The following is a 23,966-nucleotide window of genomic DNA, read 5'->3' as shown; positions in this document are numbered from 1 at the left end:
TCGAAAACAAACAAAGTGCATTTCAGTTCCTCAGGCAACTCTCTTTTACGTTTCTGAAACCCGGTGACTAATCTCCAAACAAGCTGAGAGGAGACACCAATTAAATCTCCCACCATAGCAAACAGCAGAACCTTGGTGGGAGCTGCCTCAGCAGCCCCGGGGCAATGCCATGAACCCCCTGCCCCAGGCAGTGCCAGGGCCCTGCCCCAGCCATGCACCCCCTGCCATGCACCCCCTGCCATGCACCCCCTGCCCCAGCCATGCACCCCCTGCCATGCACCTCCTGCCCCAGGCAGTGCCAGGGCCCTGCCCCAGCCATGCACCCCCTGCCCCAGCCATGCACCCCCTGCCCCAGGCAGTGTCCTTTACCCCTCTCTGCAGAGAGCCCTGAGCTGGGGCAGATCCCCTGCCCAGCGACCCCTGAGCCAGGGGCTGGGGCACAGTCAGCCAGAGAGCTTTGGGTCATATCTGAAACCTCCCATATCTACAAGTTCCCTCAAACAGCCCTCAACCCTTTCCCCTCACAAAGTGAACATAAAAAAAATAGCTTACACTTCACGGCAACTAAATGGCAGAGTGTGCTCAGTTTATTAAAATCGCCACATCCTTCCAAATGTAGCCCAGTAGGTAAAGTACACATACAAAATACAACATTCAAATGAATTATTTACATCCAGGGCAGCTGCAATACCAAGCAGTAACTTTAGCAATAGTTTTAAAAATAACTTGCTGCAGTGTCCACTAAGATCAGGCATTTCACAATATGAAGGTTGAATTCTAGCATTGTACTGCTACACTAAGTTCTAAAATATTACAGTACATCCAGGAAAAACATTAATGCTTCTTTAAAAAACAGACAACTTTGTAGACTGACAAAGCACTAGACATTTCTCTCTGAGGACTCAAAACCACAGCAGATTTAGACATAAATAGAACAGCTACATTCAAAATACATTCAGTCTGTTTACGCCAAAAGTACATTCAGAGCCTTTGGTTACAACTTATTGCACACTGCTGATATTCAGTAGAAATATATTGTACCTCTTAATGCTTATTCCTCTGTACATTCATGGACTGTGCAGCCTGTGGGAATGGAGCAGGGATCTCTTTCCCTAAAAGCTTCACAGGGATGGGGGGAACCAGAGCACCCTGTGACAGTCCCTGCTGGGCCATCAGGAGCCCAAACAGGTGGCTCGATCCAAGGGGATGACAGGGACCAAGGGAAGACCTTGCTCCCTTCCCTTGTAGGGACTAGACATATTTCTCAGCAAATTCATTTGTAATCCCTGAATCTGATAGCCCAAAAAGAAGTGACATATCAAGGACTAAAATATTCTAGGATTCATTATAGGGTTGCACGAGGGAATGATCTTGGTTAAGTGCAATTGACTATAAAACTAGCAAAGTGCAAAAGAGATTACAGCTTGAATTTCTCAAGGAGTATTTGGGGTAACAGTTAAGGACACCAAAAAATGAGGTGCTAGAAAAAATGTTAATTAACTTTCCCTTTCAGTTGATATTCCATGCATTAAGTTTTAGATTGTTGTTAGAAGCAAATAAAAAAAAAAATAAATTAGTACCTCCCCTAAACTAGAAGCATCAATTAGGAGAGGCTAAACGTGGTGATTGGTCTTGAGTACCCTTGAGCTTGAAAATTTTTACGACCTTAAGAACTTGTGCTTTAAATGGAGATTAGCAGGAACATTAAAGAAACCTAAGCCTCCCTAAAACTGCAGAGTCCCTGCGTAACCTCTGTTCTGAAACTGGAACAAGGACAAATCCACATTGAGGGAAAAGGCCACTAAAACAAGGGGGTTTGGGTCTTTTTTTAAAGTTTACAAACATCTTAAAGCCCAGTAGAACATCAGCCCCTCGGCTCTGTTATGTTTAACTCTACTTTGATAAAACCTACTTTGCCTTTGAACAACAACAACCAAAAAAAGAAAACCAGTGCAAAACTCTTGAGCTAAGTGAAAAGAGCTGGCAATCAGACTGTTTCACCTCAAGTCCTAAGATATGAACAGAAGCAGATTCCAGGTATTCCCAGGGCTGGAGCCATGACCTGCAGGTGCAGCCCAGGGCCCAGCTGTGCAGAGCAGCCCCCCTCACACCCCTCCTGCCAGCACCAAACCGGCACCTCCAAACGCCAGGACCCTCCCACGGCTCTGGAGACTCCAGGAGGGAAACGGGTACGCAGCCCACAACACCCCCACCAGGTCGGACTGACCAAAGGGACAGGTGGTGTTTACAACTAACACGAAGCCCCAGGCGGTGGTTGTGCTGGTGCCCAGGGCAAGGTGACAGCAGGGGAAGCGAGGGGACAGGAGCCCAGCCTCCTGACCCAACCTGCACCTACCGACTGGGGTCACTGCCCTCTCACACAGGAAACCCTCCTGAAAATGTCCCCCAGTTCTGCCCTGAGAGCAGGTCACTAAAGTGCCTTACACCAAAATGCTTGAATTTTTTTAAATTTCACAGCATGCCCTCAGTCGGGCACAGTTCCTCACCAGAGGAGCTTCTGCCCAGGCACCAAGTTCCTCCACCCATCCAACTCACGGGGAAAGAAGCCCCAGGAACAGTTACTAGATAGACTTCAAGGGCATAAGTACTTTTAAAGGATAATACAGGTTAAAAGTGCGTTTAAAATGGAAGAAAAATTCCTAGAGAGCATCCTGATCACTCTCCCCGTGAAGAATGCCTCCATTTTTAGGAGAAAAAAAAAAATAGTAGGAGTTTCAAAAGTGGCACAAGAGAAGCTAATGATCCCTTGGTCACTTTGCATTTTGTGTGGCAACTGATCAAGTTTTCACTACTGAGTCCTAATGCACCAGGACTGCTGCAAGGCTGCTGCAGACACCTCTTGCTTGGTGATCGAGATGGTTCTCTCCCTTGCACAGCTTAAATACTTTTGCAGAAACAGGCCTAAACCAGCATACTCATTAAAACTACTTCTGCTCCACTACCACTGATTTCAGACACCTTATTCTGCAAATTCACTGAGAGTCGATTTCAGTGGATAAAATATTTCCTTTTCCCACTTAAAAAAAAATAATCTTTGATTGTTCCTTTTCAACATAAGGATTTTTTTCAAGTTCTGTTCTACAAGAACAAATCCTGGATCTCACATTTGCAAATCTTTTGATACTCAAGATAAGCATCACACTTTGGATGGTGCAGTGGCAGCAATTACCCCTCAGACAGCTTAGGAAGTTCCCAGCTGTCGAGCTCCCTGGCAGAGCTTATGCAGTTGAAGCACATGACAATTAAATCTGTAAGATGACTGATTGCAACTCAGAAAGCATACTGGAGACAAATCTGCTAGCAATCCAGTAGAAATATTCTCCACCACTCAGCTAAGAGACCACGGCCAGGCTTGCACGATTTAACACACGCAGGAGTGAGCAGAAGTTATGCAAACAGGGACATTGCATTAGAGCCCATTTACGGGGCAATTAACACCCATAAAGAGCCCACAGTGCGGTAGAGTGTGTGTCAGGGTGGAACACGGGGTACTGGGAGTACTGAGGGTCCCACTCCATCACAGTTTAACCTGTCCTTCCACCTAAGAGCCCCGCTCAGGAGGTTTCCTGTCCAAGACTGCTGAAGTCCTGTTATTTCTATCAGCTTCCTCGCACAGAGCTGTGCGCGCTACAGCAGATTCTTGCAAAGCTTTGCTACCCTGGAGACACCTCAGGGCTTAATTTCCACGCGCTACCTGGATTTACAAACATGTGAAGAACCACATTGTTATCGAGTGTGTAATTTTGGCTACTAAAAATACTAGAACAGTACATTCAAATGTGTGGGCCGTGGGGCGGGGCAGAATTCACTAAATGCCGGAGCATCAGAGGATTTTGAGAACACACCCCACTTCTTATCGTCTGCGGTGTTACAGAGACATGACCAGAGCTGTTAACCCTTTCCACCAACCCGCTGCTGTGACAGAAACCCACAGGGAACCTCTGCACAGGCTGTACAGGGACATCACCCTCTGAACTCACGTTTCATCAGGTCCCGAGGCCGCTGCTGCGATCCCGCCCGCAGCAGGGGCCCATTTGAAGCAGGAATTTGCATTTGTAATGCCAGGGTCTCGGGTGGCACAGGAGGGCCCCACGGCCACTGCTCATCTCGCTGTCTGTGCCCCCCAGCACGCCCGGAGCGGGACGGGCTGCGAGCAGAGACCAGCCCCTCTGCCGGGCTCCAGCCGCTCTCCCAGAGCCAGTTTTGGTAAAGCTTCCCCTGAAACATCAAAAGGCACTACAAAAAAACATGTTATCAATGACAGATTGGCAAGATGTTGTTTAAAAATATACACTTTCTCAGTCTAGGTAGGAATTCTCCCCCTTCCATCCCTAGCTATCTACTGGAAAATTATTGCCTCTTTAACTTTTCCTACTAACTGTTAAAATAAAGATTTAATGTCCTTTGATCGATGTGTTCAACGAACAAACGAACAGAGTAAAAAAACCTCTAAATCCTAACTACAATACTGTGTGCGAAATCAAGACAATAAAAATAAAAGCTAACGAAAAACCGACTGATTATTTTGTTCCCAATATACCCGCTGGGGGGAATCTCCACCTTTTTATTTGCTCCTTTTCAGATTCCTGCATAAAAATAAAATAAAATTAGTAAAAAAGCTGTCTTAAATTTGGTCTCTGCTCGGTCTGAGGACAAACCATCTCATGCAAACAGGCTTTAACCAGTACCAGCTCTTTCCAGGAGGTCTGGGGGTCGAGCTAGGATCGAAAGCACAATAGCACAAGGCGTTGTTGGACTGTCCTGGCGTTTTGAGCTCCTCTCCGCGGTTAGCCCGGTGCCTAATTCGCTTTAGAAACGCAAAGCAAGACATTGCCTTGCTGCCTGAGCCGTGAGCTGCGGGTCCGGCGCTGCCCCTTCCCGCGCCGAGCCGCAGAGGGGAGGCAGAGCAGGACGCGGCGGGGGAGCAGCAGCGCCCGTCGCCGGCCGGTCAGGCCTTGCAGTCGGTCTGCAGGCAGAGCTGGGACAGGGTCTTCTTGACGCGCAGGGCGGTCAGGCGGGCGGCCCCGCTGCCGTGCCAGCACTCCCGCATGATGCGCCCCATGGCGCGCAGCGCCTGCGCGGGACGAAACCGCGCATCAGCAGCGTGCGCGCAGCCCCCCGGCCGGGGAGAAACCGCGCATCAGCAGCGTGCGCGCAGCCCCCCGGCCCGGGCGGAACCGCGCATCAGCAGCGTGCGCGCAGCCCCCCGGCCGGCACCGACCCTCCGCCCTCGCACCGCCCCGACGCGCGGCACGGCCGGCTCCGAACTGTCCCGGGAGCTGAGGAAGAGCCCCGGGGGTGCTGGGGGACCAGCAGCTCAGCACGAGTGCGCAGCGGCTGCGGGTCAGAGACAGCAGCGGGGTGCTGGGCTGCAGCGACGAGGGCATCGCCAGCAGAGATCGAGAAGCCAACAGCCCGCTCTGCTCCGTGCTTGCCAGAGCACACCTGCAGCTTTGTGGTCAGTTCTGCTCCCCACCGTGCAAAAAAAAAATGATGCAGACAGGCTGGAGAGGGCCCGGAGAAGGGCCACGAGGATGATCAGAGGACTGGGGGACCTGCCGTGTGAGAAAGGCTGAGAGAACTGGGGTTGTTCAGCCTGGAGTAAATAAGGCTTTGGGGAGACCTTGTTAACCATGTTCCAGTCCTTAAAGGGTGGCTGCCAAGAAGATGGAGACTGCTTTTTTACAAGGAGCCAGATGGAAATGACAAGGGGTTATGGGCATGAGTTGCTCCTGGGGAGATTTCAGAAGAAAATTTTTCACCTTGAGAACAGTTTGATATTGGAGTAATCTTCCCAGGGAAGTGGTGGATTGCCCTACCTTGGGCAGTTTTAAGACTCAGCTTGACCGGGTGCAGAGCCATCTCATTTAAACTGTACTATTACTTAGAAAGGTTGGGCCAGATGATCCTTGATGTCCCTTCCAACCTGGCATTCTATTATTCTTTTATATGACCCAAAACACATCTAAACTCCAGCTGGGCTGGACATCCAGCTCCCCTTGTCCTACTGAAAAATTCTGTCTTCATTTAAATATGCTTTTTAATAAACTGAAAACTGCTTTTACCTCACAGCTTTGCCACTGGTTTGGAATATTTGGCCTGAGTTTCTGCTCACAAACCACCTTTCTCATATCTTCTATCGAAGGATCAGAAGGCACCACGTCATAGTAAGGCAACTGGTATTCCTCCGTGATCCCTAGGAAAGATTTATTCTGCAGGTAAAACAAAATCCACAGTGGCTGCTCCAGAATCAACTCAGATTGATTGTTGTTACAGGCAACGAGAGAGAACAGAGGAGCACCAGGGCCACCTTGAGCAACTGCTCCACGACAGGCTTCTACAGCCTCATGCTGCCAAGGTAACTAAGAGGCCAAGGACGTAGGCCAGGGACTGATTGGGTTTTGTTGCAGATAAAGACAGTCTGGATTGCAAAATGAAAAGGCTCTCACCTCCAACGGAGCACCTCCGGGCGATCTCCCAGTACACCAGCCCCAGGGAGTAGATGTCTGCACGCTTGAAGGACTCAAAGATGTTTGTGTTCATCACGTCATCCAGGATCTCAGGAGCCATATACCTTGAAAGTACAGAGGTGGGTTTGTCAGAGGCAGCTGGTACAGAAGATGGCAGCTGTGCCGGGGCTGGGGTCTGCTGCCCTTGCTGGAGGGACACCAACAGCAGAGGGGAGTCACGGCGGGGGTCAGCAGCAGCCCCCCTCACCCACCTGCGGGTGCCCACCCGGGGGTTCTGGGGGATGTCGATGGTGTTGAGCAGCGAGTCGTGCTTCACCGCCAGCCCCAGGTCGGCGATGGCGCAGCTCTCGTTCCTCTTCACCAGGATGTTCTTTGACTTCAGGTCCCGGTGCGCGATCGCTGGCTTCCCTGGCCACAGCAAGAAAGGGCTGTCATTGCTGATGGCAAGGGGTGAAGGCTGACATAACCAGCAGGGAAGCAAAACCAGCTTCATTCAATGTTGTTACTACATCCTGTGAAGCTAAGCCCGCTCCGCACTAAGGGGAGCTCTGCTACATGCCATCAGATTAAAGAGAGACACCTTGAGGGCATTTTTGTTCCAGAATCTGTATTCCAAGAATAAAACAATAAAAGAGAAATGTAAGTTCACCCTCTGAATTCCTTTAGAGAATCCTTCATTAGCACACACCCCCCAGGCCCCCAGCGTGCTCTTGAGGTGGAAGGAGGCCCAGAGAGTGAAGGCAGGAAGGTGTCATTCCCATTCCCTGCTTGCACAGCACCACAGGTGCTTAGGCCAGCAGAGCTTCCGCAGCAGAACAGTGTGTGAAACACTTCACTACACCCGCCTCACCCATAAACAGTTTTGCCAACATCCCAGGAAGATGTCCCCCACTGACAGTCCTGGAAGGACCAGTGGGAGAGAAGCAAGCACTCACCCTGTGTGCCCACAATCTCCATGTGGAGGTGGGCCAGGCCACTGGCCACCGACAGCGCCAGCCTGACCATGCCCTCCACTGTCACCGTCCCTCTGTTCAGGTAGTCAAACAGGGACCCTTGCTCGTGGTACTCGGAGACAAGCCAGAGCTGAGTCCATGTCCCATTATCTGCCCGGAGGAACAGGATTATTCAGATGTATGGGGAAAAAACCTTCTTAGGAAAAGCCTCCCCTCTTTTGGGGGCTGCTCCTGCACACAGGGAGCCAGGTCTGCTGGAGCCCAGCACAGCTGACAGGCTCCAGGGGGTGTTCCAGGTGGGAGCACAAGCAATTATGGGACAGAGAGGGGCATTCCAGGCAGGAGTGGCAGCGTACCCTTGTTATCAGCAGCGATAAAGCCCAGGATGTTCTCGTGCCTCAGCATCACTGTCTGATAAATCTCTGCCTCCCGGAACCAGGACCGCTCGTCTCTGGAGGAGAAGATTTTCACAGCCACATCCTCCCCGCACCATTTTCCACGCCAGACTTCACCAAACCGGCCTTTCCCCACGATTTCCTGCAGGACAATAGTCCTGGCGATTGTTCTTTGTACCAGCAGAGGCAAACCTGGTTGAAAGAGAAGCGAGGGCTCTTTGGGAGGCTGCTGAGCAGTGACCAGCAGAGCCCAGGCAGCTCCCCCAGCCCCAGGGCAGCTCGTCCAGCCCTGAGCACATGGGTGCCCCTGGCAGAGCCAGCAGACCCTGGGGCACAGGCTCCTGCCTTTCCCCAGACTCTACCTCCCTAGGCCCAAATCAATTTTAAAAACCTAAAAGCAGTAAAAATAATAACATAGCATAATGTGACATAAAATAAAGTAAAATGAAATGAAAGAAAATAAAATGCAATACAGTAAAAGAAAAAATAAAATAAGTAATATAACATGATATAATAATACAATATAATACAATACAATATAATATAAAATAGCAGGTCTGAACTACTCAGTCTGGTTTGATATGCAGTACAGTGTGTTTGGCAGTCAATTAGTTGGCCTGTTCTGGCTGAAATTTTCAAAACAGGAAAGTGAATTATCAGAGTGGTTTCATTTTGGCTTTATAGCCACAAGCCCTGATTTGATGCTGTACTTGTTTGGGACCTAAACCAATTTTTTTAAAATTATTTTTTTTTAGATTAAGACAACCTCGCTTTATAGAGCAAAATAATTGGCAGGGAAAAAAAAAACTCATGTAGTGTGCAGGTCAGCTTATCCAAAGGCATTGCAGTGCTCCCTCCCGTTTCCCGAGGGAAGCAGCAGGCACTGCCTGTGCCTGGGCTCATCCAGGCTGCTGCAGCCAAGTCCTGAGGAGAGGAGCAAACCCCAGAGCTGGCTGGAACCAAACCCAGCCCCAGCAGTGCACAGGGGCTGGGCCTGCCCCACGGGGGTCAGCACACCCAGAGGCCCCTGGTAGCTCAGGGGTGTCTGTGAACAGCTGAAGCCTCGGGGGGAAATAAAGCCAAACTCATTCTATCTGTGGAAACCCCCATCCCAAAAAAAAGCCATCAAGGAAGTACAACAAATTAATCCAGAATGGCACATAGTCCATGGAAAAGTGAGAAAATTAAATTAAGCACCATTTATAAATTCTTCAAAACCAGACTTTGTAATAAGGTTATTTTGGCACCACTATAAAGCATCAGGAGTGGCATCCTGAGTCCTCCAGGTACCTTTGGTGCCTTTTACTCACAGCTGTGCAGCACCAGCCATGTTTGGTTTCACACACAATCACTCTTTTGAACTCTTCCATGGAAACCCAGGCTTGAACTTTCAAAATTTGGTAGAGAAAGAGCAAACAAAGCCCTTTTGATGCTGCAAGGTGTGGCCAAGCATATTGGCACAAGACTTCCCTTGGCATTAACTCCTCACTGGTGCAAAAGACCCCAAATAAGACCCCACCTGCTCCTCTGCCTGTGGGCAACATTCCTCACAGAATCACAGAATTACTGAGGCTGGAAAAGACCTTTAAGATCATCAAGTCCAGCCTATGACCAACACCACCACATCTCCAGACCATGGCACTAAGTGCCACCTCCAGCCTTTCCTTGAGCACCTCCAGGGACGGTGCCTCCACCACTTCCCTGGGCAGCCCATCCCAGTGTCTGATCACCCTTTCCATCAGGAAGTGATTCCTAATATCCAGCCTAAACCTCCCCTGGAGCAGCTTCAGGCCAGGCCCTCTTGTCTTGTTGCTGGTTGCCTGGAAGAAGAGCCCAGCCCCAGCTGACCACAACCTCCCTTCAGGTGGTTGTAGAGAGTGCGAAGGTCCCCCCTGAGTCTCCTCTTCTCCACGCTGAGCAACCCCAGCTCCCTCAGCCTCTCCCTGTAAGACTTTTCCTCTGGTCCCATCACCAGCCTCGCTGTCTCCCCTGGCCCTGCTCCAGCACCTCAATGTCCTTCCTGCAGTGAGGGGCCCAGAGCTGCCCCCAGGGCTGGAGGTGGGGGGTCCCCAGCGCCGAGCAGAGGCACAGGAGGCACACGCTGCCCTGCGGCTCAAGCTCTGGAGCGGTCAGTGCAGCAGTGGCCGCGCCGGGCGCGCCCGGGCAGCGCCCACCTACCCGAGCCGGAGCCAGAGGTCGTCATGTCGTAGATGAGATCCCGCAGGGTCTTCCCGGAGCTGGCCAGGTTGCTCTCGGAGAGGGGCTCCTCCACGCTGGGGGGCTTGGCCGGGCGGCGGGCGCGGGCCACCAGCAGGGCCACCAGCAGCAGGACACAGACCGGCACGGCCACCGCCACCACCAGCACCGCCGGCCCCGCGCCGGCCCCGCTGGGGGGCTCCGGGGCTTTCGGAAGGCACGAGGGAGAGAAGGGGGTGGGGGGAAAGATGGTAAGTGAAGGGCTGCGGGGCAGATTGTAGGTTCACAGGCTGGTTTGGGTTGGAAAGGACCTTAAGGACCATCCAGTCCCACCCCTGCATGGGCAGGGACACCTCCCACCAGCCCAGGCTGCTCCAAGCCCCATCCAGCCTGGCCGTGCACGGAGCCCTGGCAGCACAGTGTCCTGCAGCCAGCACTACCACTGTACCCGTGGCTGGGACATGGCCCTGGGGACCTCGGGGACCTCCCCAGCAGCAGCCAGCCCAGCAGGGTGACCAACAGCAGCCCTGCAAGCACACGGGGCGCACACGGGACTTGGAGGCAACATCACCAAACGTGGTGGTGTTTGCAGCACTTGTGCAATGTTAAACTCTTTGGGAAAGAGGAAAATCCCCTCCTGACTACCTAAAACCATCAACACCATGAATCACAGCATTTTGCAATCTGATTTCAAATGTACTATTCAACGACTTACTAACCAAAAATAGAACTGAAGACATGTTGCCATGTATGAAAAAAAACAGCACATCTGGCAATGTCACAACACGGTGCAGTTATAGACCAAGTTGTGTAAACAAAACTGTACTTTTAGGCAACAAAATAAGATGGAAGGATTTATTTTCTTTCCCTCCAGTGGAAAAGACATTCTCACAGATGACATTTGCCTTGCTTTTTACAGCTAGTGGGCACCTCAAGCCTTCTAAAAGCCCTAAACTATGCATGTTTAAATCCCTAAGCTACTTGGGGGAAAAAAACCTATGCATTCTTTCCAATGCAGTAAGAAAATACATTGCATCTGATGGGGGCTCTAGTCAGCCAGGCAGAATACTTTTACTTTAAACAATGTCTAAAGTGCACAATTTGGACTAGAGTCTAAAATTCAGTTTCTCCAGCTTCCATCATGACTACAGGCCCTATCACCCCATTCAGAAATCAGCAGGAAAAGATCTGCTGAAGGATCCAGAAGTTCAAGCAAACCCATCTGGGACCCAGCTGGGAGATAACAGAGGCATTCTTGGAATTGCTGTTTCCCCTGCCCCCTCTCTTTGCACAGCTGCACTCCTGACAGGAGCCTGGGACAGCCAAGCTGGACAGAAGTAAGGGACGTGAGGCATCCACAGAGCAGCTATGACAGACTGGAGCTCTGACCACAGGGGTTTGCTGGGGAGAACCTCAGGAGATGGCTCAGCGGGGGCTCATTCCAGGAACTGCACCAGCTGCACAGGGCTGAATGGCACCACAGGTTTGGAGCATCTCCTGCAGCTGCTTCAACCTCTGAGCAGCTCTGCACCACCATGGCCCAAGCTGGCAGCCCATCTTCTGGGTGAGGGATGGCTGACCTCCCGACAGCCAGAAAGAGAACATCCCTGATTTAGAGGCCAGCTGGAGCTGGGCTGAAGCCCCCCTCATGGCAGCCAGCGTGGTCCCAGCAGTCACATCTCCTCCACAGCCCCACCAGGCCCAGCCCACCCCAAGGCTGGAAGGCACTAGGTGCAGATGGGGGGTGTCACAAGTGGCAGCTCCTCCTCAGGGTTTTTCAGTGCTGACCTCCACCCCAGGCCACAGCAGACAACACCTCTGTGCCACAGCAGACAACTTGCTTCCTTCATTACAAAAAACAAACCAGAAAGCAGCCAGTGACACCAGGTGTCTGTTACAACTTTGCAGCAGAGTAATAACACAAAGTGTAAATGTTGGCCACTGAACTCCAGCAGCGTTTTTCAGAAACCATCAGTTAAGAGGAAACAAAGCAGCCACGCAGAAGAGAGAAAAAAATTATATAAACACATCCTCTTTCCTCTCCCTTTTTTGCTCCACTGCCCATCCTCCCTGTTTTTACCCATCACTAACACGTTGGGAGAGATAATGAGGAGAACTGTGTTTTGTCTTTTCACTCATTGCCCAGACCTTCCTTCTAGCTCTACTCTTGGACCAAGCCTGTGCTGGGTAAACAAAGTGAGACCTTTCCTGCTCAATAACAGACAGGGAACAGCAAAAGCAGAGGGCAGGGGAAGCCCCCGTGGTGCCCTGAGCTGCAGCCTGTTGCACAGCCTGGCATCATCCCTGGCCTTGGGGCCTGGGGAGCAGCCCAGTGTCTGTGTGACTGGAGAGATTTCCCTTACCATTTGTATTCAAACACTGGGTTTTATTCCGAAAGCTATTGGTTTAAGGCTGAGTTTTCTCATTTTCTGCATGACTATGTACCTTACAGAGCTTTTGGCACAGCAGTGTCTGACTTCTTTAACACTAACATGTCTGTGTCCACCACGCTTCTAAAAGGGCTTTGGTGTCTTTAGGCAGAGGCACTTTCTCCTACACAGAGATTCATGGGCAGATCCATCAAGGCAGCAGCACACCAGCTGCTCTGCAGCCCTGTCAGGACATCCCACTGAGAGGGGACAGGCACCTCCAGCCACCTGCCGGGGCAGAAAGCATCTTGGTTAAAATAACCTAGAAATGAAGTCAGGGTAACACAGAAGAACCACAGTTACTGCAAACTGACCCTGCACTTTGACACCTGGCCCCTGTTCATGCAGAACACTGTCATGAAACCCCTGCCAGCAACAAGGAGCACAAAAGCAGCAGATACCCAGGTCGAATCTGTCCTTAGAGCCGTGTATTTTCACCCGTGGTTCTAAGAAACCAAAACCAACCACCAGCTGAAGCCAAGCCCCGGGTGCTGCTGCCGGTGCAGGTGATGCCACCTGCAGTCACGCTGCAGAAATCCAGGCACGGGCCCTCGGAACAAACCAGCCCTCCTGCCCTCGGAGAGCCTCCTGCTGCAAGTCCTTCCATCCTTTTCCACCCACTCTGCATGCACTGACAACACAGCCCTCGGGAACCACACGCACTGAGCTGATGCAGGTGGGCACGAAGAGCTGAGGCCAGGCCCGTGTCCCCTCTGGAGGCACCTGTGGTGGCTGCAGGTCCTGCCACGTCTGGCTGGGATGTGCACCACACCGGCCTTTCGGGGCTGCTCCTCGCCACCAGATGTGCTCCCACCCCAAGGCCAGCTTCTCCCAGCCACGTGCTGTGCTTCTAAACTGGAATCTGCATAAGAGTTACCTGCCAAATCCGCTCTGAGACGCCTGCACCAAGTGTCAAACCACACGTTATTACTCTTCATGAGAGGTGGTGGAGGTGAGCTGGCTTCAAGGCACTTCTTGAGAAAGCAGGGGTAGTTTAAAGACCAGGGAGCCTGTGCACTATGGTAGGTACTAGCAGTCCCAGGGGCTAAGTCACCCACCACAGCTGGCAAGGGACAACCAGCACGGGAAAAGCCCTACAGCTGTACACTGTGACAGGCCAGAGGAGAAGGTGACATTACACATGGACAGGACACACAGATCCTTTACACCAGCATGGTCCAAGCACAGCAAGTCCTGGTGTAGCCCCTGCTCAGCACTGGGAGCAGCAGCAGCAATGATGGTTGAGTTACTGACCCAAGAGCTGCTTCCAGGCCTGCTCAGACCAGCCAACAGCTCCAGTGCTGGAGCCTTGCTCTGGTACCTCTAATTTACATTTCCTCAGCCAGACGAGAACCTGAAATCAGGACTGGGATTTCTCAGCACAAGACCTTCCTTTCTGGCTGTGCAGGACCAGAAGTAGAAGAAGAAAACAACGCAGGCTGACCAAGGCTCTGGAAGCAGTGGTTTCCCAAGGGCAGGGAGGCACCCACAAGGGCAGCTGAGGCAATGGCACCCTGACTGCTGCTCCCCAGGGTGCAGGCACAGCAGGAACCCCTCTGCCATGGCAGGAATCTTCCCAGCTCACCCCTCCCTGGAGGAGCAGGACTCAGCCCGTGCTCTGCCTGGCAAGGGAGGTTGTTTGTGCGGAGCCCAAACTCTCCTGCTCTGTGGATCGTGGGAGGCAGGGCTGTGCAGAAAGGCCAGCAAACAAAGAACACTGGCACTGTCACACTTCCGACTTGATGTCTTCCAAATGTTTAGAGCAAAGGGCTCAAGTGAAAATTAAGTAATTTTCTCCAGCGCTGAAACACGGAACCAGAGGTTTTGCAACCGGCAGGTCAAGCACTAGGAGGACAGACAGGCCTCCCCTGCTCCTCTGTAAATAGCAGTTTTCCCCCAGGATTCTAGAATCCCAGCTGGGGGGGAGAAAAGAAATAAGCATAGCATTTTATCTCTACGTTTCCAGAGTGTGACCACTATGAGTATCTCCTTCCTGTTGTCAACCGAAAGAAAAATCTTTAAATAATCCTAATTCCTGCTCTGCGTAACAGGTGAGATGAGATACAGGGGCATGGACCCCCCAGCTGCCAGGTTCCACCTAGACTGGCTCCTCTGGATGCTGGTGGGAATGGGCCTTCCCCTGGCAGCATCCAGCATCTGCCCCAAGGCCACCACAGCAACACCCCCAGGGTCTGCCCTCCTGCCTCCTGTAGGATACAGCAAGTGCTTCCAGTAACAGCCTTTTAAATTCTGGAAGCGCTGCCTGAGAGCAGCTGAAATGCCAGTTAGAGCTGTAAATTGTGTGTTCATGTGCATCCTTCTTACCTGCAGCATCTCCCACTGATACAAGTATATAAAAAGGCATCATTTGATAAAGTAGTATATTCCACATCTTTTTCAAAAAAAGCCTGGATTAAACACAAATCTTGGAAAGAAGAGCCAAACAATTAAATAAGTATAAATATTTGGGTTTTTTTAAAAGCACTGAATCCACTCCAACACACAATTTTGAGTCTGGCAGACTCAAGTACTCCACCAGCTGTGAAACACACAGAGCTCCTGGACCTGCCAATCTTCTTCCTCCTTCTAACTGGGGCCAGGAATCTTACACTCTGCTGGACCTGCTGGGCAGGAATCAATGACACTGATCTAGCACCAAAGAAAAGCTGCTAAAATGAACTGCAGAACCTCAAAGTTCAAGAGAGACTAACAAGATTGCTGAAACAACATCAGCCAGAGACATCCCCCCCCCAGTGACTCAGAGAATAGTTTGAGTTGGAAAAGACCTTTAGGATCAGGGACTCCAACAGTTACCCCAGCCCTGCCAAGCCCACCACTAACCCATGTCCCTCAGCACCACATCTACAGGGCTTCTATGTCCTTCACCCCTCTCACCCCCCAGAGAAGACACTAGGTGCTGCATGACCCTACAACTCACCACCTTTCCAAACCTCCCTGGTCTGAATTCTTACCTGAGCCACCTAAAGCAGGTCTTTTAAATTGCATGCAGAGACCTTTGAGACTGTCAGACTTCAGCCAGTGCAAGGTCTCCATTGTTCCTTTGTGAAGCACCAGCTAACAGTCCCAGCTCCTCACTGGAAGCTGCTGTACGTTGCAGATCCATGCACCATGGAGAGTCCCTGGCACAGCAGACATCACCTTCCTCACACCTAGACTGATGCCAGTTCCAATCACAAACTCCCTTAAGCTATTCCAGGCCCAAACAATCTGTGGGGTTACCAGTCTGCTTCCTTCAGACACTTCCTTTTGTCTTCACATTTTATGCCCTGTTGGATACCAAACACAACAACATCTGGAGCATCTCTAGGAGGTGCAAGAAACGCACTTTTCCCCAGAGCTGTGGGTTAGATTTTCCCGTCTGAAACAAGCAGGGGGAAAACAGCTCCCTCTTCACAGCCAGCCTTTAAACCCCCAGTCTCTGCCTCTGCTGCCAGTGCCCTTGGCACAGCTCTGCTGCCCCCCCAAGCCGCGCACAGGCCTGGGCACTCACCGACGGGCAGGCGGAGGGTGATGTTGTTGCAGAAGTCGGTGTAGCAGCACTCGGTCTTCGTGATGTTCTTGGAGCTGTGGCAGAAGACCTGAGCGTTGAGCTCGGGGAGGGAGACACAGGACTTGATGACCTCCTCCCGCCCGTTGGTCAGCATGACGGACGCCCAGCAGGCCCCCTCTGTCTGGCAGGTGAAGTTGGTGTGCTCGCACAGCTGGCACACGCACTTCAGACCTGGAAAAGAGGGTTCCAGCTCTCGTGAGAAGACCCCAGGCAGACAGACCCCCCCCCCACAGCAAGCACGCAGCTTGCCTTGCCAGCTGGTTCACCAGCACCCCCAGCAGCTCCAGCACAGGTCCCGTGCCAAGGCCCTCACCTCTGCTGGTGAACAAAGGAGGAAGCCAGTCCCAGGAGGCCCCCGAGAGCACTGGCCCCCGACACCCACAGATGGTGAGTTCCTAAACCAAGTGGTCCCTGGTCACAGGAAAGGCTGCAGCATCTATCTCACATGGTGGAGAAGACTGACCACCCTGAGCAGAAGGTTCTCTGAGAGCTGCCTTTTGCCGAGGTGGGGAGACAGAGTTTCAGGTTTTCAAGTTTATGTCCTGAGCTCCCACAGACTCAGGACAACAGCTCAGACAACACTCAAGGCAAACACACGGGCACATGCTCCATTGCCAGGCGGGTGTTCGGACACAGCTACTCCCATTACATATGGAATTCTCACTAGCATCAACAGGCACTGCTGACAGAGCCTTGCCCAAACGTGACCACCCTCAGCAGTGCCAGGCACAGCACAGCCCAGCAGAGCAACGAGTCTGAGGAGCCACCAGGATGCAAAGTCCCACCCACACTGACAGACAGACACGGGCTGTAATGATGGACTTTTCCTGCCCTCACCTTCCAAGATGAGACATGTTTCTTGGGCACATCAACAGCTGCCCAGTTCATTTTGGTGCAGGTCAGATGACTTCTAAGCTTTGCATCTTTTTAACCAAATCTTCACGTTTCACCAAATCAAATAGAAACACATTTAATAACTACTACATGTTCCAGGCTTTACTGACTCTGGAAGATGAGGAGGAAGCCAAACCCACATCATCTCAGTAAAACATCTGATGCCAACTATATATGCATATATATATTTATTTATTTTTGCCTGCCTTGTTTTCTTCACCTGCTTCATAACAAACAATTTTTACTTGCTTCATGCCAAGTTTAGGAGCCCATATTAGCAGTGATACAACAAGCAAGACATCTTAACCTTCAGCTGAAAGCAATTTCCACAGGAAACACTTCCTTAACTGCACTTTATACAATTGTTTCTGAAGGAAAAAACCTCTCATTTTAGAGTACAGAGACTTGATCTCCTCAACATTTTACTTGATCAGTTATTGTCCCACCATAAGGTCCCCAAAATGTCTTCTGTCTACCTTCCTAGGTCAGTTTTAACTCTGCAAGATTGAGAAATACCATCACAAAGAGAGTCTCCAGAGGAGCAGAGAAGCCCCAACAGATGTCAGTACCAATCCAATTTCTGTTCCTGTGATGCTACTTGTTTTCTTTACAACAACCTTCATCCTGTGCTCCCCTTCTGAAATAACAGCTTGGAGTGTTTATCTGCAGCTCAGGCCCACAACAAACTTCCCTGGCACCATATGTTCGTGTTTATCCTGGATGCAGGGTGTGCCAGGAACCACATCCCTGCCTGCCTGCTCTGGCTTTCCCTCGGAACGGGGAGTGAGCACAATCAGTCCCCAGCAACGGGGCAGTCTCTGCCCTAAGGACATCACTGGGCTCCTAGCAGAGGTGCCAGGAGCAAGGCTGATCAGCTCCAAGTAAACAGGAGATCTGGCAGCAGAAAGCAGAAAGCATCATCGCCCTGCTGCAAAATAAAAGCCTGACTTGAGGAAATGAGGACCAGGCTGTCCAGGTGCCTGCAGTGTTTCAGACACCTCACTGGGCTGGCTTTCTCCCTCCCCTCCTCATGGCCTAAAAATGAAATGGGAAACGGTTTGTACAACATCATCCACAGCAGACAACTGGCAGATTTATCCATCCTCTAGTGTTCTGTGCACTGCTTGAGAGAGGAGCTGGTCCAGCCTGTCACTGCAAGCCCTGAGCAGCTCCACTGGTGTTCCTCAGAGCACCATGAACACGGGACAGGGGAAGGATGGATGAGGGCTCTTTGAGCCTGCTTTGGCCAAGCCAAGACTGTCCCTCGTCCCTAGAGGGGAAGGGCCCTGCAGCCCTCGAGCCTCCTGCACCCGGAGCTGAGCCCCTTCCTTGGCAGGGGAACCATGGACTGACCCCACTGAGCATCCCTGTTTCCCACCACTACAGCCAGAGTGGTTTACTCTGCTGGTTGTCCTTTTTTTCTGCCCACATCACCCACAGAAAGATTCTGAGTCCCATGTTTCCTGTTAGTTGGTCAAAATGGACCAGTCCAATCTACTGCCCACAGCTGGAGGAAGTCAGCCCTGATCCCCACAGAGCCATTTCTGCTAGAAGCCATTAATGCAAAGAAGAACAAAAAGAAACAAAACTTTGGCCAAAATTCTCAATACAGCCCAGCATTATTATTCAAAGTGAACAGATTCAGCCACCTGATGACAAGCTGGGAGGAGCAGGGACAGGAGGATGTTGAACTTCCAGAGAATTTTAGTGCCCACTGTAGACTAGAGAGTCCTGGAGACAGAGATGGCTTGATAAGCCTTCCCCCTTCTCCTGCAGAAAGACTGAGCTGCCAGGAGTCACGTCAGACTGGCCACCAACACTGCATTCCCTTTGGAAGGGGCAGAGGAGCACACAAACCTCTGTCCACACTCGGAAACACTGCATCCTAAACCACACGTCAATGCACGTTTGTCCCACCAGGCTTGAACTGTTGCCTTTTTGAGTCATTCCTTTTAAAAACAGCTGCAAACCACAGTCCTGGCACCACTACCAGCAACGCGGTGTCAGGGGGAGAAGTCGGGACTTCCTCCGCTGTGGAAACCAGGGAAGGGGAACAAGAAGCTACAGGGAAAAGGATCAAAGAGACGGGAGGAAAACGTGCTCCCAGAGTTTCAAAATAAGGCGCTCTCTAGTCCAGTAACAAACATCACTATTTACTCAAGCACGAGAACATCTCACTCGAAACGCTGCGTTCTCTGGTTGAGAAATTAGGAGAAAGTGAAGCAGCGAAGCAGGCGGTGGCTGCCGCGAGCTGCGCTCGGCATCCCAGCTCGGTCACCCATGGCTACAGCTCCCCCAGCACCTCCTTCTCCAGCAGTCGTGGACAAATCTGTCCTGAACCTCACCAAGGCAGCGCAGCCCACAGAGGATGCGCTCACAAGGATGCTGAGGACGTTGCAGGGCACAGGGCAGGAGGAGAGGACACACCACAGGCTCCCTTGGGAAGGGGCAGCAGTGGCAGGCGTGCAGGGAGGCACTTGGCATTACACAAGTGAAGAACTGGAGAAGCCAAAGCCCACCCAGGCAACCTGGACCTTGATTTGCAATTGTCAGATACACAAGGAAAGCAACTTTTAGGTACAGACACCACAAGGAACAGGTGTTCCCTGCTTGTGGCATTTATAAGACATAAACACTTACCAAATGTTTGGGTTTTTTCTGCTGTTTCTACAACAGGAGCTGAGTCCATATAACAGGCTATTGGATGAGACTCACTGTGAATCAAGGACAGAATGAGCTGCTCTTCAGAGCAGAAAATAACCTGCGTGGCTTACAGAAAAAGCAATGTTGGGTTTTTTCCCTTCAGTTTTCAGCACAGCCCTGACAAAGCGCACGGCGCAGGCAAACGCTGCCCAGCTCACCTGCCGAGCAGGAAGGAATGAACCTGCCTCCAATTCACAACAAATCAGCACAGAGCTGCACAGCTGATTTCTTTTTTATGTACTTCCATCATTTTTTTTTCCTCAAGTGTCAGCCTCAAACACCTGAATCACTAGATAACTGAGGAACAAGAATGACACATATGAAAACCAGGTGGAAGAAGATGGGTTTAGACACCGGTTTAATGAAAGCAACTAACAGTTAAAACAAGTAAGCAACCTCAAAGGTTAAATAGGAAGAACTGAGCATGTAATTGACATAAACTGACTAATACTGTGGGATTAAAAGAATAAACTTAAAACTACAGGGGAAAAAAAAAGCCCAGAGTTGCTCTCAGGAGCCACACAACGTTCTGCATTTCAACACAGACGTCTTACTATACAGATTAACAAGGCATTAATCTTCCATTAAGTCATAATCCAGTGTTACCCACAAAAGCAGTTTATTCTTGTGACTACAGGACAGTAGAGCATTTCAAAATTAAATTGGAAAGCAAATATCTAAATGGCCTTGCAACAATTAGTTGTCGTTAAACTTGGTGGGAAGGAGGGCCGAATACCCAGAACGTTTCCATCCTCATTCTGTACATCCCTTCTGCTTTCTTTTATTCCCACACAAAGAGGTCTGGGGCTCGTGTGAGTGTGGGCTCTGCACATTGCCAGGGTCATCGTGTGCAGACCTCAGAAGGTCAAAAAGGACTGATCCTGAGCTAGGCAAAAAACTGGAAAGCTGCAGAGAAGAGCAGAAAAATAATTATTCCACAACTGAAGAAAATGTTCTGTGACAAGAGCTATTAAATAGCTCCAATGCTTTTCTTTCTTAAAAATATGTATTATTAATGTGTGCAAGTATCATAATTTTGGAGGCAGGATATCAGGTACTCCAATTCTCTGTTCTAGAAAAGCCCAGCAACCCTGACAAAAAAAAAGCAATAGGCAGAAACTGAGAAATTTCAATGAATATTAACTGAGCAGGGAAAGGGGAACAAAACCCATTAGATTATTTTTGTTGGACTGAATTGTCAAAGGACATTTGCTAATTCCTCCTTAGCTTCAAACAGGCAAGGTATCTTTCAAAAAGCAGGCCCCCTGAAAGGTAAAGCACGACATGTGCAGGAGCTGTGTGAAGCACAGCAGGTTGGCAGGTGCCAGCGGAGGCTCCAGCCTGGGGCTGGGGGCACACACTGCTGGGAGGCGGCTGTGGTGACACGGCCCTGACAGCATTTCCTGACTACACACCTGACACAGCACGAAAAAGAATCCTTAGTGCTGAAAGCAGAACAGAATCTGTACCAGAGAACAGCCTGGCCAGGTACGTCACACCTGGGAAATCCCACTGACCATCTTTGCACGCTCCCCTCTGGCCAAACAGCCTTCTTCACAAGAAGCAGCTACTACTGCAGAATGACGTTTGACTTCGATGATGAAAAGCTGAATGGCTTAGAATTACTGCATGAAAAAGAGCAAAGTGTTTCAAAACACCACTTGGAAACCCAAAATGTTCCCTCTTACTTAATTGCCGCTGGTTTCGCCCCCTCGAATGTCAGACTGAGGACGCCCGTGCACTGCTGGAGAAGCAGGGGATGTGAGCTCTGCAAACACAGCTCTCACTGCCTAGAATTGGCTTCCTGGGAAACATGGAAACAAGAAAACATTGACTTTTTAATGTACCTCATTTATTTTTGCCTCAGATGAGCCAAGAACAGAAAGATAAATTGCCAACTGCCGGTGGCTGGACTGGGTGACCACTGAAGGGCCCTTCCAGCTGAACTGTTCTCTTCTGTAAGAAAAACTCAACTTGCAAGGACCATTTAGTCTGGAAAAAAAAGCATTTCCTAGGCTACTCCAGCAGTGAGATGTTGCTGCCCCTGAGAGCAGGCTGGCACAGGCAGCAGCTCAGGCGTGGAAGAAATCTCTCACCTTGGGGGACACCACGTCACCAAAAGCTCACACAGGACGTGTGCTGGAGTCACAGAACCTGTCAGCCTCCATCACAGGGACTTGCAAGTGCCCAGATTCACACGTCCAAAGTTGCTGGGTCTGGGGGAATCCCCCTCTCAACAGGTACTCACAGCATCTGAATGTAGCCATACAACTTGGGCTTCCATCAGGACTCTTGTCTGCACAACAGCTGGAGGCAACCCAGCATAGTTCAGAGCACAACAGCACTTGAGGTAAAGAGAGGAAATGGCATTTCTGAACTGGGCTGGAGTTATTAGCTCAGCATCTCCTCCCTATCATCTGTTCCTAATTCAACACTCGCATGTTGCAGGTCTGTTAATTACCAGGTTACCAGAACCTTCACAGCCAGGCAGAGCATGAATTCCTAGCAGACAAAAATAAGCATGGAAAAAAACACCCAACCCTTGAGCCTCTCTCCCTCTCAGCACCTGATGGGGAGAAGAATGTGGTAATAGACTACTGTGCTGAGGGGCTTCAGTCTGATGTCCAGGACCCCTTTTCTAGGGTCCTTTGCTGAAAGCTGCGACATCTCAGTGCCATAACCCGGAGCTCAAGACAGACTGGGGCAGATGTTCCAACACAGGTACACCTGGCACACCTGGCAGCTCACTCCCACCCTGGCAGAGCAATGGACATGGCTGCACTGCTGCCCTGTGTGTGTGGAGAGCAACTGTGCTGCTCTCCTTCCCGTAGTGCTTGTGAGAAGTGACAAGATATCCTGGCCAGATTTAATAATTTGCAAGGAACTGGTAGAGGTCCAGAGCCTACTCCAAAAAGTCAGAACTAAATTCCACCCACTCACCCCACACACCACCTTTCATCTGGGCAAATTATTGGCAGACACACGGCTCAGGGTGTCAGGTCATTAACTGCTTATAGTTCTCATCCACCTTGTTTCATTAAAGCTTTTTACTAAAAGCCAGGAAAACAGAGCTTCAGTGATGCACAGAAATGAGAAGATAGCATCATACTGTTCACTTGTTACATAGCATGGAATTAAATTGCTCAGTGAAGTACAACTGCTTTGCTATTGCAGCACTTCTTTCCAAGGACATACTATTTTTGGTGCTCAAGACATAGGCTTTTCAATATTACCAGTTAATAAGGATTAGCAACCAAATGATGAAGCTGGAACACACAGGGATGTGCAGTGGCTGGTTCACAGCTTTCTGGGTGAGCAACAGCCATCACTGTGCCCGTCACCTTCCTTGGACTGTTATCCCAAGTTTACATTCTATAGGAAGCACAGGAGTAAACCGAGTGTGCTAGAAAATTCAGTGAAGATGCATTTTCCCTGAGTGTTTATCACCCAATATAAGGACATTTTACTGTGTGGGAAAGACGAAGTTGTTTGGACACAGTGCTGCTCACATAGCAAGGGTCCTATTTTACACTGTATCTCCACGCTTAACCACACGTAGCAGATTTCAACAGCAATCTATGTTGCTTCTCACTTTTCAGCAGGGAGTCGATGTGAGCTGTTGGCTGGAAGCAGCAGGAGCTGGTGTCTGTGCTCTCCCCTGGGCCTCCAGCCCTCTGGGGCCACAGCCAAGGTCCAGGCCTGCCACCTCACCTCTGCTGCTCCTCCAGGAGCCTTTGCCAAGCAGCAGGGATGGCTGGGGGCTGTGTGGTTTGCTTTTTAGAGGATCACGCTGCATTTAAGGGGGAAACAAACTCCCACAAACTTAAGAGAGCCTTCAGACATATTCTGAGGAACACAAACCAGGATGGAGGGGTGAGTGCCAGGACAGGCTCACCTGCCACCACCTGCAGTCACACATTTCCTTACTGCAATCCTCACCCACAACTCCTGTTTGTTCAGAAACACTGCAGCACACTGAGCACCCTCTGCTTCCCTGCAGTGATGCTGTGAAGGGTCAGGGGCAGCATGCAGAGCATTTGGCACAACACGGGGAGGTGGTGTAGAACAAAGGTGGTAGGAGCTGGGGAGGGAGCGAAGCAATTCTGGGAAGCCCAGATGAGATAAACAGATAGGGAAGAGTAGGAACATTCACCACGTCAGTCACAAAGCACTATTCCTCTTAATCCTATAAACATTCCTGAGTACTGGGGCACAGTGAAGGTTCCTCAGGAGACCTCCATTGCACAGCACAACACCTTCAAACTTGCATGAGAGAGAACAGGGGGTAAAAAGCTTACCAGAGCATGCTTAGTCACGTACCTCAGACAGGTTGT

General features: G+C 50.6%; 1 protein-coding gene across 1 annotated transcript; it reads right to left on the bottom strand.

The window, feature by feature from the left end:
* Window positions 1–576: 576 nt before the first annotated feature.
* ACVR1C (activin A receptor type 1C) lies at window positions 577–16,153 on the bottom strand. Its single transcript, XM_051623894.1, has 9 exons — window positions 15,976–16,153; window positions 10,018–10,242; window positions 7,801–8,031; window positions 7,427–7,594; window positions 6,743–6,899; window positions 6,471–6,595; window positions 6,087–6,217; window positions 4,002–5,095; window positions 577–3,715 (listed from the first exon to the last, which is right to left on the bottom strand). The coding sequence occupies exons 1-8, from the start codon at window positions 16,127–16,129 to the stop codon at window positions 4,970–4,972; spliced, it is 1,317 nt and encodes a 438-aa protein (XP_051479854.1). The 5' UTR covers window positions 16,130–16,153; the 3' UTR covers window positions 577–3,715; window positions 4,002–4,969.
* Window positions 16,154–23,966: the final 7,813 nt, after the last annotated feature.

The sequence above is a fragment of the Apus apus genome, chromosome 6 (assembly GCF_020740795.1).
Source record: "Apus apus isolate bApuApu2 chromosome 6, bApuApu2.pri.cur, whole genome shotgun sequence".
NCBI lineage: Eukaryota > Metazoa > Chordata > Aves > Apodiformes > Apodidae > Apus > Apus apus.
This window is presented reverse-complemented; position numbering and strand designations above follow the sequence as displayed.